The following is a 13,000-nucleotide window of genomic DNA, read 5'->3' on the forward strand; positions in this document are numbered from 1 at the left end:
TGCGAGCACCCCAATCATAGAGTGGGAGGAAGAATATTTAAAGACACTCCTGAAGCCAAGGTTAAGTTGTTGCGATTTCTCTTATTATCACAGTGAAATGCATTTGGGAGGCAGGCCCTGCCTGGTGTTCTGCTGCTCTAGTCAGAGTGGAGTGATGACCCCACCATGGGCCAAGAGTCAAGACTGGGCTGGAGAACTGGGACAAGGGAAGAGAAGGGGAGTTGGGGGCAATGGGGCAGGGAGAGCAGGAAGCCTGGAGCGCTGGACATCATTCAGATAAAATGGGAGGGCTTCTCTCTGCTACCCCATTCATGGGGGACAAGGGGGTGGGGTGCAAGAAGATGGGGGAAGACCCCTTTGGGTCACAGTTCCTTCCCCAGGTCAAAGAGAAGCACCTGAGGAAAGCAAATAAAGGCCCAGGGAGCCCTAACAGGGAAATGAGGATGAGTTAACAGGTAACGATCAGGTATACCACCTCCTCTCCCCACTCTTCACATTTGTGGTGCAAACAATTTGACAAGGCACGAAAACTCAAAACAGATTTTCTAGCCCACAGAGATAGGGAGACAAAATAGAATCCAGGTGTCCAACACCTAAAATCCAGAGGCAGGAGCCAAGCAGTGAGCGGTGGGGAGGGAAGGAGGAACTCCCCACAGGAAACTAGGTCATCTGCTCCGTGGGCCTCATCTGGATGTCTCCGATCTGCAGAAAGAATAAGATGTGAGGTTGCCAACATGCTCTCCCCAACCAGTGAGGCCTTCCCAACCTCGGAGCATGGTAAGGCACCTCCAGGTGTAGACAGTCAAGGCCAGACTCACGTGAACATGTGGAGGGGTGCTGAGGACATAGATGACGGCTTCAGCCACATCCTCAGGCTTGAGACACTGAGGACAGCAGGCGGAAAGGGTGAGGTGAGGACAGAATGGACCCAAGTTCCCTCCCACTTCTGGGTCCTCTGCAGCATCCACAAAGCCACCCAGCCCTCCAGGAGGGGTGACCATGAGGCTAAAAGGGGGGATCCAAAGGCCAGGGTTCCCTCTGCCTTCACTTAGGGACTGTGCGGCTCACCAGCCCAGAGGGAGGCCCCACCTTCATGTGTTCATAGATGGCAGCTGCCTTCTCAGGGTCCTTGTCATGGAGCTTGAAGGCAAATTGTGTTTCTACCACTCCTGGAGAGATGCACTGGGCCAAGAGAGGGCCTGCTCAGGGGCTGAGCTGCACCCCACCTGGGCCCCAATCAGAGGCCAGGTGTTGGCGAAGTTGGAGAAAAGGATGGAGGCCACAGGGCCCCAGCTTCACAGTGATGGCTGCCCTATGTCTAGCAGCCACCTCCTCCCTCCAAAGCTGCCACTGGTGATTATCAGTGACACCTGCCACCTACAGGGAATGTTTTACCAAATGGTGTTCCTTAAAACTTCATAACCAGGTAGGTATCATCATCTCCACTGTACACAGAGCACTGAGACTTGGAGAGGTTGAGTGAGCTGCTCAAGGTCACACAGCCTTCAAAGGAGAGCCCTGAGTCCTGTTTCTAGCCAGTTTCCCACATGCCCCTGCTTTCCCTCATAAACCCCCTCCCACCTCAAAGTCCGTGAACTGAGGAAGCTCAAACGTTGAGTATGGCCATACAAACAGCGGCAGGGCCCAGAAGTTCTGTACTCAGTGCGCGCCCAGGAGGAATAAATGGCACACTGCGGACGTGGGACCCCTGGGCAGTGTGCATGGTGTAAGGAAGGCCTGGGCCTCCTGGTCCCCACCAGGGCCAGGCCACAGGCTCACCGTGGCGCGGATGTGGCTCTGGGCCTCCCGGAGCTCTTGCCTCAGTCCCTCTGTCAGCGCAGTGACGGCATACTTGGTAGCACTATAGAAATGGGTCACGGACTGGGGTGACACTCGGTGACCAGACATGCTGGATGGAGGGAGGGAAGGGGAAAGAGAGTGAAGACCCTCCTGAGGGAGCAGCAGTGCCCCCTTCTGTGAACCCCACCCCAGGGATACCATAGGATAGCCTTCTTTAGGGGACTCTAGAGGCCATCCTCATGGCCCACTAATACAGCTTGTTCTTCAGGCAGCTCCTGCAAGCCCTACCCTTCCTTCCTGGAAGACCTCCCTATGCTGAACACAATCCACTCTCCTGGTCACACAGGTTGTCAGAAATCTGTTTCATCTGTCTTCACTGATATGGTTCTATTGGGAGACCTCTAAGGGCAGAGGCCATGTCTCCCCACTCAGACTGGGGGCTTCCCAACGTTGTGCAGCCTTTCTTTGTACTATGAGGTGGGGTTCATTCAAGTGCCTGAGGAATGGAAACCTCAGTCCCAGGAGGGCCCCCAAGCTTCAGCTGTAAAGAGAAGGGGCCGAGCTACCCATTCCAGCCAACTAGGGGCTATGCTTTACATACATACACCCTTCTTTCCCTTACCATAATTGAGCCATTGCTTGTTAACTGGGTAATAAACCCCTACTTTACCACCAAGGACACTGAGGTCCAAAGAGCTCAAGTGAGCTGAGCAGATCACCCAGCCTGGCAGGTGAGTGGACACCTGCCTCACCTGTTGATGTTAATGATGTGCCCATCGTCCACCTTCCGCTCCTTCATGGACTGGTAGGCTTCCCGTGTGCAGATGCTGAGGGCCAGCACGTTCACCTGCAGGCCAAGTGGGGGGGCGGGTGTCTCTCGCTTGGGCCTGAGCCGGTGATGGGGCCACTGCACACCCTCCCAGGCAGGGTGGTGGCATTTCCAAATAGTGTCCAGGTCCCACCGGAGACTAATGACAGTTCCAGGGCACTTTGCCTTAAAGTGCTCCTCCCCCTAGAGCCACCAGCCCCAACTAACAACAGAGGTAGCTTCTCTACCTGGAAGATCCTCCAAGTTCCTGAAAACAGGAATGGAAACCCCCTCCTCCCAAACCCACCCGTGACCCAGGAACCCTCCTGCCTTGGCTATCTCCTGCACAAAAGGTAGAACCTTAGGGAACCGTCTCCTTTTCTTCCCCCAACATCCTACACTTTTCTCTGGGACAGTGTCCCTGGCTCTGCTCTCTCCTAACAGCCTAAAATCCTTCCAAAAATGGACTTACAACTCTCTCTCCTCAAGCACAGACCCTAGCCTCTCCCCACCTTACTCGGCTCCTTTCCCATCCCCTCCCTATCTTCCTTTAACCTCTGTTCCCCCTGCAAGGCCGGGCACAGAGACTCTTGAGGGTGGGCAACTTGTCACAGCATAGCAGGGGATTATCCCGAGCACATGGGGACTTCCAGCCTTCTTTGGCCCCTGCCCACTCCTACATGCTGTCAGAGGTGACCCCAAACCCCCACCCTCAGGGAACAGAGGCCTAACGGGGTGCCTCTGCTCTAAAGCTCCTGCCCTACCCCACCCCTTAGCCTCAGCCATGAGGACAAACAGAGATAAAACTTTCAGCAGGTCCTCCTCTCTCCTCTCAGAAAAGGGGGGCCAGCCAGGAGACTAGATGTTTCCCTCTATCAGGCATCAGAGCCAGGCCCCAGGACAGAACACCACTGGAAGCCTGCCTCAGCATTCACAGGAGGACACAGGAGGCTTTCAGCTGTGTTTCTGGTCCTCTTAGCAATGAGGGTTTGTGGGCAGAGAACTCAGCTCCTACGCACAGATACAGGGGGAGCACCAGATGCCGGGGGGCCGGGAGAGTCTCTCAGGTCTGTCATGTCCAGCATGGGAGTGGAGAGCCTGCATGGTGTTCAAGCTGACAGGAGCCACGGGGATTGAGTGCAAGCCCCTCATTTTACAGATGGGCAAGCTGAGGTCCAGGTTTAGAGACCCATTTACTGCAGGTGAAGAGCACAGCTCAGACCTCCCAGAAGACTCTCTGAGGGCAGGGGCAGTTGCACTGCTCATTGTTTCAATGTGCGCTGTTCGTTTCCAGGCCCAAGCACCCATTAGGTGCTAAATCCATTGTGGGGAAAAGACACATAGCATTTACACACTGCTTTCAATTTCTTAGAATACTTTCATACCCCAGGATTGTCCTATAAGACAGACTCGGAGTTGAAAACCCATGTCACTGAAGGTGATTTTTGGTTCATACATGGTTTTAAATTCATTTTCAACAAGTTTTGGAAGGTTTCATTCATTCAAAAAATATCTATTGCATGTTTACAGGCTGAGGCTGTAATAGGAGAGCTGAGGGCAAAAATCCTTGTCCTCGTAGAGCCAAGGTTTTGGTGAATGGGAGGGGTGGGATGTCACATAAAAATCCAGGCTCTCCCCTCCTCTCAAAGACACCACTGGTGGTGCCACACTGGGGCCCACACTGCCCTGTAGCAGTGATGCTGGACTGCAGCAGCCTCCTCCGGACATGGCCACATGCTCCCCCACTTACTGCAGGCCCCACCTGACCCACCTCTTTATGCCCTGACCTGGCCCCAGGGAACACTGGAGTTTGTAACCCCAGATACTGACAGTACAGGTGTGTTCATCCCATTGAAATGTGATGAGACTGAGGCTCAAAGAGGGTAACTACCTACCCAAAGCACATTGTTAATGGCAGGCCTGGGTGAGGACACCATTTCCCATCTCCTGGTTCCTTCTCCTCCCATTAGACCATGTTCCCAAGAACTTGGCACAGTGCTGGCACCTGTGAACATTTGCTAAACAGCAGTTCTCTCCACCAATTTTTTTTCCCATCAGTGAGAAACCAGCTCAGATTTTAAGAACTGCCCTCAGGGGCTCAAAGGAAAGAAATATGGAAAAAATACATCCATTCCCCCACTCACTGTCCCTCTGGGAGGGAAAGAAGCAAGGGGAGAGTCAAGGTGCCCCAGGGAGGGGCCCAAAGCACCCTCTCGCTAGATGTCCCATCCTGAGTATCCCTCTGGTTCGCCAACCCTGGCTCCCCGCTCTCCTCCAATCCCTGGCTCAGCCTGCAGCCCTTACGTTGAACATGTCCCTCCAACCGCTGGTGCTGCCAGAGAGCAGTGTGTCAGGCCGGGCCAAGCCAGCATTGTTGATGCAGATGTCCACACCGCTGTGCTGAGAGCGGACAGCCGAGAACATGGACAGGATGTCCTCCTCACTTGACAGGTCACATCTGTAGGGGATCAAAGTCCCGGGGTAGCCTGCACTCCTACATTCGGCAGCCAGCTCCTATGAAACCCAACAGGGGTCTAACTGGGGTGAGCTGCTCACTCCCCCACACACCCCCCCACCGCCCCCAGACAACCTCCCTTCACTTCACCACTCAGGGCTCTCTCCTTGGGGGGCCACCTTTCGGCTCCCCATCCCCAAAACTTGTCCTGTTTGGTCAGAGTCCAAAGGGAGGTGAACACTGCAATCACCAATGGAGAAGCCACCCGGACAAACCTGGGCATCCAGTTCTTAGAAGGGAAGAGGGGTGGGGCTCTGAGGGGGCCAGAGAAGGGGGTCAAGGATGCTGGCGATGGAGTGATATTCCTTGTCTGCCTCCCCATCAACAGCACCACCTCTGCTCTCAGCTAAGACACACCTCTCACCCTACCCTGTGTTTCTTCCACCGCTGCCAAGAGTAACTGAACTGCTTATGCCAGGGCCTTGGGTCTCTTCTCTCCTATTGCCTCCAATCCCTCCCAATGGCTTATATCTAAACTATCACCCCCCTTCCACAGACTGTAGCCAGTCGGCTCAGAGCTCTCACACATACTTTTCCATTGAGCCCAACTGCCGATCTCCCCTTGCCCTACCTATAGGAAGGGTCAGAGGTCAATATAGATTCTTTGTCTCTAGCCCTCTTTGTACTACCACTCACCCAAAGTTTGCCTAGAGACTGAGGCAAGTCAGGTGGCAGGTGACATCGAGCACCCCTGGGGCATCGCTAGGGCTCTCAACACACTGAGGGGCCCTGAGAGAAGAGAGACCCGAGAAAGCAGAGCCTCTGAGAGTTGGGAAGCTGATATTCAGAAGCAGGAAGACAACACACTGTGAAGCCCTGGAGGGCAGCGACTGGGCCCCTGAGCCTCGTGAAGGTGACTATGTACATGTGCGGGAGGGAGAGGGCTGGGGCGTGCAGGGTGCCCTAGAGGAAGGCCAGCTGCCCTGGCCTGGAAACACTTCCTCCCCCAGACCAAGCTGGAAATAAAGGGCAGGATTAAGTGAAGGAAATTATTTTCTGCTTTAACTTTCTGAGAGTTCAAAAGGGACTTAAAACTCCCCTGCACCCAATTTCACCCATTCAGGACTGCCTCAGGAACTAGGGTTTCTCTCTGGAGGAGCCCAAAACTCAAAATCTGTTTTCCTACCAATCAGTAAAAACAGACTGTGGGCAAGGAAGCCTGGAACTCTCCCCTCCCTTGGCATGGCATCTTCTCCCTTCTACCACTAGACTCAACCCCCCACACGAAAACCCAGAATGGAAGGACTAAGAACATATTTCTCCCTGTCACTGCCTTCTCATTGCTCCACCTGTATTCATCTGTCCTCACAAATGACCCGAAACCATGTCAGTCCCCTCACAGGAGAGGCATTCTTCCCTCATTAAAGGAATCATCTGGGGCTGAGGAATCAGCCTGGTGATCTTCTTGGAACTCAGGAGCCCCCCACCTCTTTCCTGGCTAGTTTGGGGTGGTGGAGCAAGAAGAAAAGGCAGGTGTGGCTTTAGAACTAGTAATCCAGTGGTCAAATCCCTGGCCTGATCCTTTAGGCTCCGCGGCCAGGGCTAGGCCCTGAGCACCTCAGAATAGGAGAAAGGGAGGGGCAGAGAGTGGGGCAAAGGTATTGCCAGGTGACCTTGGGACTATGTAGGCAGCTATAAAGTGCACCCTGGGTAGTGGCAATGGAGGGGACAGCAGCTCCTTCCCAGCCACCTTTGCCCTCTACCCCCACCCAAGACCTCCTTACCCTCTCCCTGCCTGGGGACTTTGAGCAATGGTTGAGATAGCAGCTAAGCACTGACCCCAAAACCTGACAGTTTTTGCCTGGGGCACAAAGATGACCTATAATGGAAAATTTCTCATCTTTTTCCTCCCTGCTTCATACCACTTTTCTCTGATCTGAGCTCTTGCTGCTCACAACTCTGGGGATCCCAAGCCCACCTTAGGAGAAGAACCAGGAGTTTCAGTTCCACATTGCTTTGTCCCCTCAGGTGCTCACATGTGCAATGCCCTGTTTCACCTATTCAGTCCCACCTAGGGCAGCGAAATTGGAGAGAGGTCTACCTATGAATATCCCATTCATCTCCTATGCCCACTGGGTAGGGGTTAACCCTCAGATTTGGTGTGGGGGAAGGGGGCTGAGCCTCTTCAGAAAAGCTCCACTCCCATCGCAACCCCAGCCTCAGCCCTGGTGAAAAATGATCCCGACCCAAACCTCGAGTTCCCGCTCATCTGGCTGGCCAGCCACTTTGCTTAGCTTTGTGAGCTAGATAAGGGGACCAGAGGAAGTAATCCACGGGATTAGTTAGCCACTGAGGCGAGAAAGCTTTCTTTCCTTCTCCCCGGCTGCCTAGCTAGCCCCCGATCTCCGGCTTTCTCTTTTCTCAGCCTGCCTGGGCAGGCAGGTGGAGAGGGAGAAAGATGCCAGGGAGTCAAGAGATTTGGTACCCTGGAGTAGGGGCTGTCAGCAGAAAAGGCTCCTAAAGAGATGGGACTTCATGAGAAAAGCAGAAACCTGCCCTAAGGGATCCACAGGCTTCCCCCTACTAGGCATCCATCCTCCTGGCCCTGAGCCCTGCCGCGGCGAGCAAGGGAGCTGGGTCACTGCCCCTCCCCCGCCCGCCTCCCCGGGCGGAAACGACGCCTCGCAAAGCGACCCGATCCGCGACTGGGCCTCACCTCGATGTTGCCCACGGTGCGGGCGCAACCCACCACCTTCAGTCCCTGCTGGACCAAGGCTCGGGCCACGGCCGCGCCGATGCCCCCCGAGGCTCCCGTCACCAATGCCAGCCGGTCACGCCACCGCTCCATGCCTGCCCGGGCCGGGGCCCGAGCTGCTCGCCGGCTCGCGGAGCTCCTCCCCGGGTCGCACGGGCTGGGTCGCTCTGCTCACCGCCGCCCCGCCCGCGTCCGAGCCGAGCTGGCAACCTCTTTCATTCTGGCGAGGCTCCGGCTGGGGCTCCACCCTCCTCTCCGTGGCTACCGGCCAAATCCAGCCGAGCCCCGCCCCGCGCCTTCCGGCCCCGCCCCTCGCCTTCCGGCCCCGCCCCGCGCCCGGCGAGCCCGCCCCGCCTCCGCCGGGGAGGGAACTGCTGCCGGCGAAACGGGTGCGGGAGGGTCCTGGGAGCTCGTGGTCTCGCCTCCCGGGGGGCTTTTCCCTTCGCGGCATGGAAACCGAGGTTTAGAGGGGGCCTGCGCCAGGCCCGAGGGCACACGTACTCTGGCCTCTTCTCCCTCCCTTGTTCCTGACCCGTAAGGCCAGGAAGAGAAATAAGGGCACTTAAGGTGACTAAGCCCTCCTCCGTCAGCTGGCGACTGACGGGAAGGATTCAATCCAGAAAAGACTGTCTCAGTCATCAACGTCGTAATAGGTAACTTGGGAGGCACACTCAACCCTACTTGATCCCTCGGCCTTATTAAGGAAGACTGACGATTTAAAATGGAAAACACCCCCAAGTACCCCCCTTTTGAGGGATTGTTTCCCTAAAGGCCTGTCTCCATTTGTCCTAAGCCTTACGCTCCCACTGGAGCAAATGTCTCACGATGTACATATACAAAAGATTAATGCAGTATCAAACATTTATCAAGCACTTACTGTGAGGTAGGTACTTGTAAGAACTTAAAATATACTTTAACTATCTTTTGTACCTATTAATGTCTTCATTTTATAGATGACTACACTGAGAACGAGGCAGAATGGTTTGGACCTCAAGCAGTCCAGTCTTAGGCCAGGAGATGTGCTCCTTAACTGCCCTCACTCCATTCTCCCTTTTGTCTTCTTTTGAGTTGCAGGTTTTATTCAGAGTAGAGCTAACTTTGCTATCTGACCACTCAGGACATTCTCTCACAGCGCTGGAAACTGTCTCACTTCTGCATTCTTAATATAACCATCCTTCCAAAGGAAAAACACCTCTGCCTAACTACTGGAATCCCTCCACAGCAAACAACAGAACTGACACTGAATGTGACCAGTTTATCCTTTCAACAAGCACGTGTGTTTGGCCCCGAGAGTAAAGATTAAAACAAAACCAGCACTGCTTTTAGGGATCACAAGAGAAAACTGCAACAGGTGGTGGAGAGGTAACTGGGCTCAGAGCCAAGGGCTGTTGGGCGCCCTTAGTAATTTTTATGGATTCCAGGGTGAAAGCAGACAAGAGTCAGACAGGAAGCATGTCATTTTACCTCTGCCCCCATCCCTATACAAGACAACTCAAGAGGGTGTATCAGAGAAATGCCATCAAATACAAAAACTAAATCTAAGCTGCTGCTGTTATGTGGTAGAAAGCCCATAAAATTCACTCCATCCCCACTGCACAGAGGCATTAGCTGTCCCATTACTTGTCTGCTGGCCACCAAGTATTACCAACATGCAGACACAAAGCTCTAAGCACATTGTGTTTATTGAACTATTGACTCAACCTTTTAAGAGACAGCCAAATGCTTCTCCTGGGGGAATCTCTCCTCCTTCAATACTCAGACAGCTTGTGAAAGCAGTAAACTGTAATGCCATAGTGACTTTATGGTTGGAAACCAGATAGGCAACAGGCACTTATTATACAGACCACAATGTGGTTAGCTCTCAGAGCAGCCTCCTGATCCGTTACACGCTAGGTTATAATTACTTATCAGGCAACCCTTGGTTGAAATTCTGCCAAGTTTTGTTTTTACTCTAGTTCAATATGAACCTCTGAATTTAAGGTGCTTTGTGTTACATATCAGGGAGGTTTTAATAATCACAAAAGTCTCATGAGAAAGCAACATGCTAGCCAATATTTAAAGGTATCGCAAATTTATTCTTTCAAAACCAATAACTGGAAACTGCTTTTCTCAGTTGTCAACTCTGATCACGGGATGAATTTTGTCTTCAACATTCTATATCTCCTCTCATTTGCTCTTCATCCTCTCTAACATCAACACTGGCAAGTACCAAGTCCACAAGTGGCAAATACAAAATACTGCCACACATTAGTAGAAACATGTACACCAAATTTTACTATGCGTATTAATAAATATTCTTTATTTTAAATTTTGCACATTGCGCTTTAACATTACATCCAAACATTTTGCAAGTGGATGTCTACTTTGTAAAACCATATATTCAGCTCACTGTCATTTCTGTACAGAAGTATAAGTACAACATTACTTTTTGCCACTAAGTTGCTTTAGTAAGTCTCACAGGAAGAGAAACATTTAATGAAAAGAGATGGCTTAAATCATATGGCAGGCCTATGCAGCCACACAACTAAAGACACAAGCCTGAAGAAAGAACAAACTAATGAGATTACCTCCACCGTCTCCCAAAACAAGAAAGAATCACATTGATTTAAGATAAAATTTTGCCATCCGTCACTAAATTAAGAGGGTTTTTTTTTTTGAAAGAGAAGGCGCAGTAGTCATCTCGAGTGTTTCATTGAAAGACAGGGCTACTTTATTTAATTTACTCCAGCCGTTGTCAACCAGCCACTACAAATGGGCCTCTTGTGATCATTTAAGCGGCAGTATTTATTAAATTTCTCCTTCAGATGCTGTCGGTATTGTTCTCTATTGCTGTAGAAAGACTGGTTATTAGCCATAAATGACTGTATTTCATCTTGTGAGATAAAGATTTCCTCATCTGAAGTACATTCAGACTCATCCTGCAAATTAAAGCAATAGTTAATACTGTGACTTAAATTAAGAATGCAAAATGCTACACTGATGGAGCACACCTAAAAATGAAAGCAAGTTTAGCTTTTTAGTTTCAAATCAGTCACATAAAGCCTTTAATTGGAATGTTTAGAGAATAAGCAAAAAGTCATTCTGTCTTAGAAAGTATAAGAGATAATAAAACCCAACTCAACTTGGTTTGAAATTCTGCATCTATAATTTGTCCTAGAAGCCTGTGTGCCCAGCAGACTACCAACATACCTTTGCCTTAAAAAAAATGGCTAATTAGAGATGGTTACAACTAGTTAATTTTAAATAACCAGACTTAACAGTAGCTGGTCTTGTGTTGTAACTTTTATCTCTACCAACTAAGTAAAATACAACCTTTTCTAAACTTACGAAGTATCACCATCAAACTTTACAACCATATAAAAAAGAAAAACTAGTATTCTCAAGGATTTGGTTCCATTAGGATCCAAATTACTATAGAAAAGACACCCCCTTCTCTTCCCTTTCCCCCTCCTCCAAGCCCCACATAAACTATGCACTGGGTTGGTTGGAATCAGGTATAATTCACCTGAAATATGGAGAACTGGAGTCAGTTATAAAAGATTTTCCAATTTATCCTACATGCTCCTAAAGAAGTAACCTAGAAAGTGGGCCCTAGGTCAGATTCTATATTCTTTCCTGGTCTGTATGGGTGGCTACCATAAATTGCCACCCAGAAAGGCAGTTTGTTTACAATTACCCTCTTCAAGGAGACAGAGCCCTGGATATAAAACTAACTGTATACCCCTTTCCCAACTAGTCTCTTCTACCTTTGAGGCAAAGAAGGGCTAGGAAATGTGCTCCAAGAAGCAGTTGCATAAACCAAGAGTGGAAGAGGATAAATGAAGTTACCAAAAAATAATGCAGTAATGCCCTTAATTTCTTAAAAGCCTCCCTCCCCTCCCAACTTTAAACTCTCAAATACTTGTTCTCTCCCACATCTACCCACTGAGTAATCAGTAATCCATAATAAGATGTCATGGCTTACTTACAAGGAGTTCAACTAAGCTCTTGGCACCTTTTCCAGAATCAGGACCAAACGACATTTCTGTAGGTTCTGCAAACTGTTGTATGTTTTTCCTATGCTCAAACCAAGGTAGTGGCTGCCCACCCTTTTCAGAGCTGCTGTAACAGCTTTCAGGATGTGCATCTTTGGTCTTGTCCCGGTGAAACACTGTGTGCACGGTATTTCCTGAGGTCTCTCGATTGCCTAGATCTGTAATACAGCTTCCAAGTTTTTGGATCTAAAACCACAGCAAAGGATTCCCAGGTAAAAAAGGCAGGAAATAGTAACAATTACTTAAAAAAAAAAAAAAGCCCTGACAGTTTGCTAAGTTTTTAGAGGAAATACTGAGTAACAGCAGCAGCTGGCATTTACTACACACAAGACACTACACTAACCCATCAATAAAATCTCATTTCATCTCCACAGAACCTAATCTGATAGGGACTATTATCTGAGATCTTATAGATGAGAAAATTAAGATCAAGCAAACTGCTCAAGACTACACAGAAAATACATTTAAAAGTATTCAGAAAAGAATGAATTGGATTTATGACTCACATGGACTGTGGGACAACCATATCAGACACACACGTACAAGAATCGCTAGATGAGCAACCAATGGAACCATGTAAGGTACCCATGCTAGCTGCAAGCTGCACACCTCCCACTCCAAGGCACACAGGCTGTTCTCCCCTCAACAGCAGAGGTTAAGAACCGCAAGTTATGACACTTACATGTTCATCACATTTCAACATCTTGCTTTTCTTTTTCTTCTTTTTATTTTTTCCTTTGGTGGTATTCTCTTCAGCATTTGCCCAACATTCAACACAACTATCACCGTCATCTTCTTTGTCCTCACAGTGATGAACACAGGAGTCATCACCTGCAGAAATCAATAATCTCCTGTTTATGTGCTCAAATTAGCCATTAAGTAGAAATGACTGGGAAGCTGAATCTGAACCTACCATGTTCGTCATGATTACAAATGCCTTCAGTGCAGGCAACATCTGAACCTTCCCGAGAACCTGTTTCACTCCCTTCCATGCTAGATGAATATCCACAGTCACTGCCATTACAATGTGGAGATAAGCCTGAGAATAAATATGTCACAATTAACATACCAATAAATATACATGAAGACAAAGAGTGAACCAACTGGGGACCACAAAAAAAGAATCAGAAACAATGAAAAATATGATT

The 13,000-nt window shown here is 49.9% G+C and overlaps 2 protein-coding genes across 8 annotated transcripts in view; both read right to left on the reverse strand.

Moving 5' to 3' along the window:
• Nucleotides 1–61: 61 nt before the first annotated feature.
• DHRS11 (dehydrogenase/reductase 11) lies at nucleotides 62–8,086 on the reverse strand. 2 transcript variants are annotated; one of them, XM_036911083.2, is made up of 7 exons: nucleotides 7,780–8,085; nucleotides 4,913–5,122; nucleotides 2,553–2,647; nucleotides 1,780–1,909; nucleotides 1,090–1,182; nucleotides 819–884; nucleotides 62–702 (listed from the first exon to the last, which is right to left on the reverse strand). In XM_036911083.2, the coding sequence occupies exons 1-7, from the start codon at nucleotides 7,909–7,911 to the stop codon at nucleotides 661–663; spliced, it is 768 nt and encodes a 255-aa protein (XP_036766978.2). In that variant the 5' UTR covers nucleotides 7,912–8,085; the 3' UTR covers nucleotides 62–660. The 2 variants fall into 2 exon arrangements, with proteins under 2 accessions (XP_036766978.2, XP_036766981.2); XM_036911086.2 differs by lacking the exon at nucleotides 1,090–1,182 and having other exon boundaries at nucleotides 7,780–8,086.
• Nucleotides 8,087–10,088: 2,002 nt separating this feature from the next.
• GGNBP2 (gametogenetin binding protein 2) overlaps nucleotides 10,089–13,000 on the reverse strand; it is a 32,297-nt gene continuing 29,385 nt past the window's right edge. For all 6 annotated transcript variants that reach the window (XM_057501256.1, XM_036911090.2, XM_036911087.2 and 3 more), the window contains 4 exons: nucleotides 12,766–12,891; nucleotides 12,535–12,683; nucleotides 11,787–12,038; nucleotides 10,089–10,736 (listed from right to left, as the gene is read on the reverse strand). In XM_057501256.1, coding sequence (XP_057357239.1) covers nucleotides 10,533–10,736; nucleotides 11,787–12,038; nucleotides 12,535–12,683; nucleotides 12,766–12,891 — 731 coding nt within the window. In that variant the 3' untranslated portion in view covers nucleotides 10,089–10,532. The remainder of the gene's footprint in view (nucleotides 10,737–11,786; nucleotides 12,039–12,534; nucleotides 12,684–12,765; nucleotides 12,892–13,000) is intronic.

Source organism: Manis pentadactyla, chromosome 4 (assembly GCF_030020395.1).
Source record: "Manis pentadactyla isolate mManPen7 chromosome 4, mManPen7.hap1, whole genome shotgun sequence".
In the NCBI taxonomy this organism is placed as follows: Eukaryota; Metazoa; Chordata; class Mammalia; order Pholidota; family Manidae; genus Manis; species Manis pentadactyla.

Bases quoted from the DNA above. Each gene is read 5' to 3' on its own strand.
- DHRS11 (XM_036911083.2), bottom strand. From the start codon at position 7,911: ATGGAGCGGTGGCGTGACCGGCTGGCATTGGTGACGGGAGCCTCGGGG. The intron at 1,183-1,779 runs GTGAGCCTGTGG...CTCTTGGCCCAG, and splicing joins AGAGCCACATCCGCGCCACG to TGCATCTCTCCAGGAGTGGT. The intron at 885-1,089 runs GTGGGGCCTCCC...TGCTGTCCTCAG, and splicing joins CCATCTATGAACACATGAAG to TGTCTCAAGCCTGAGGATGT.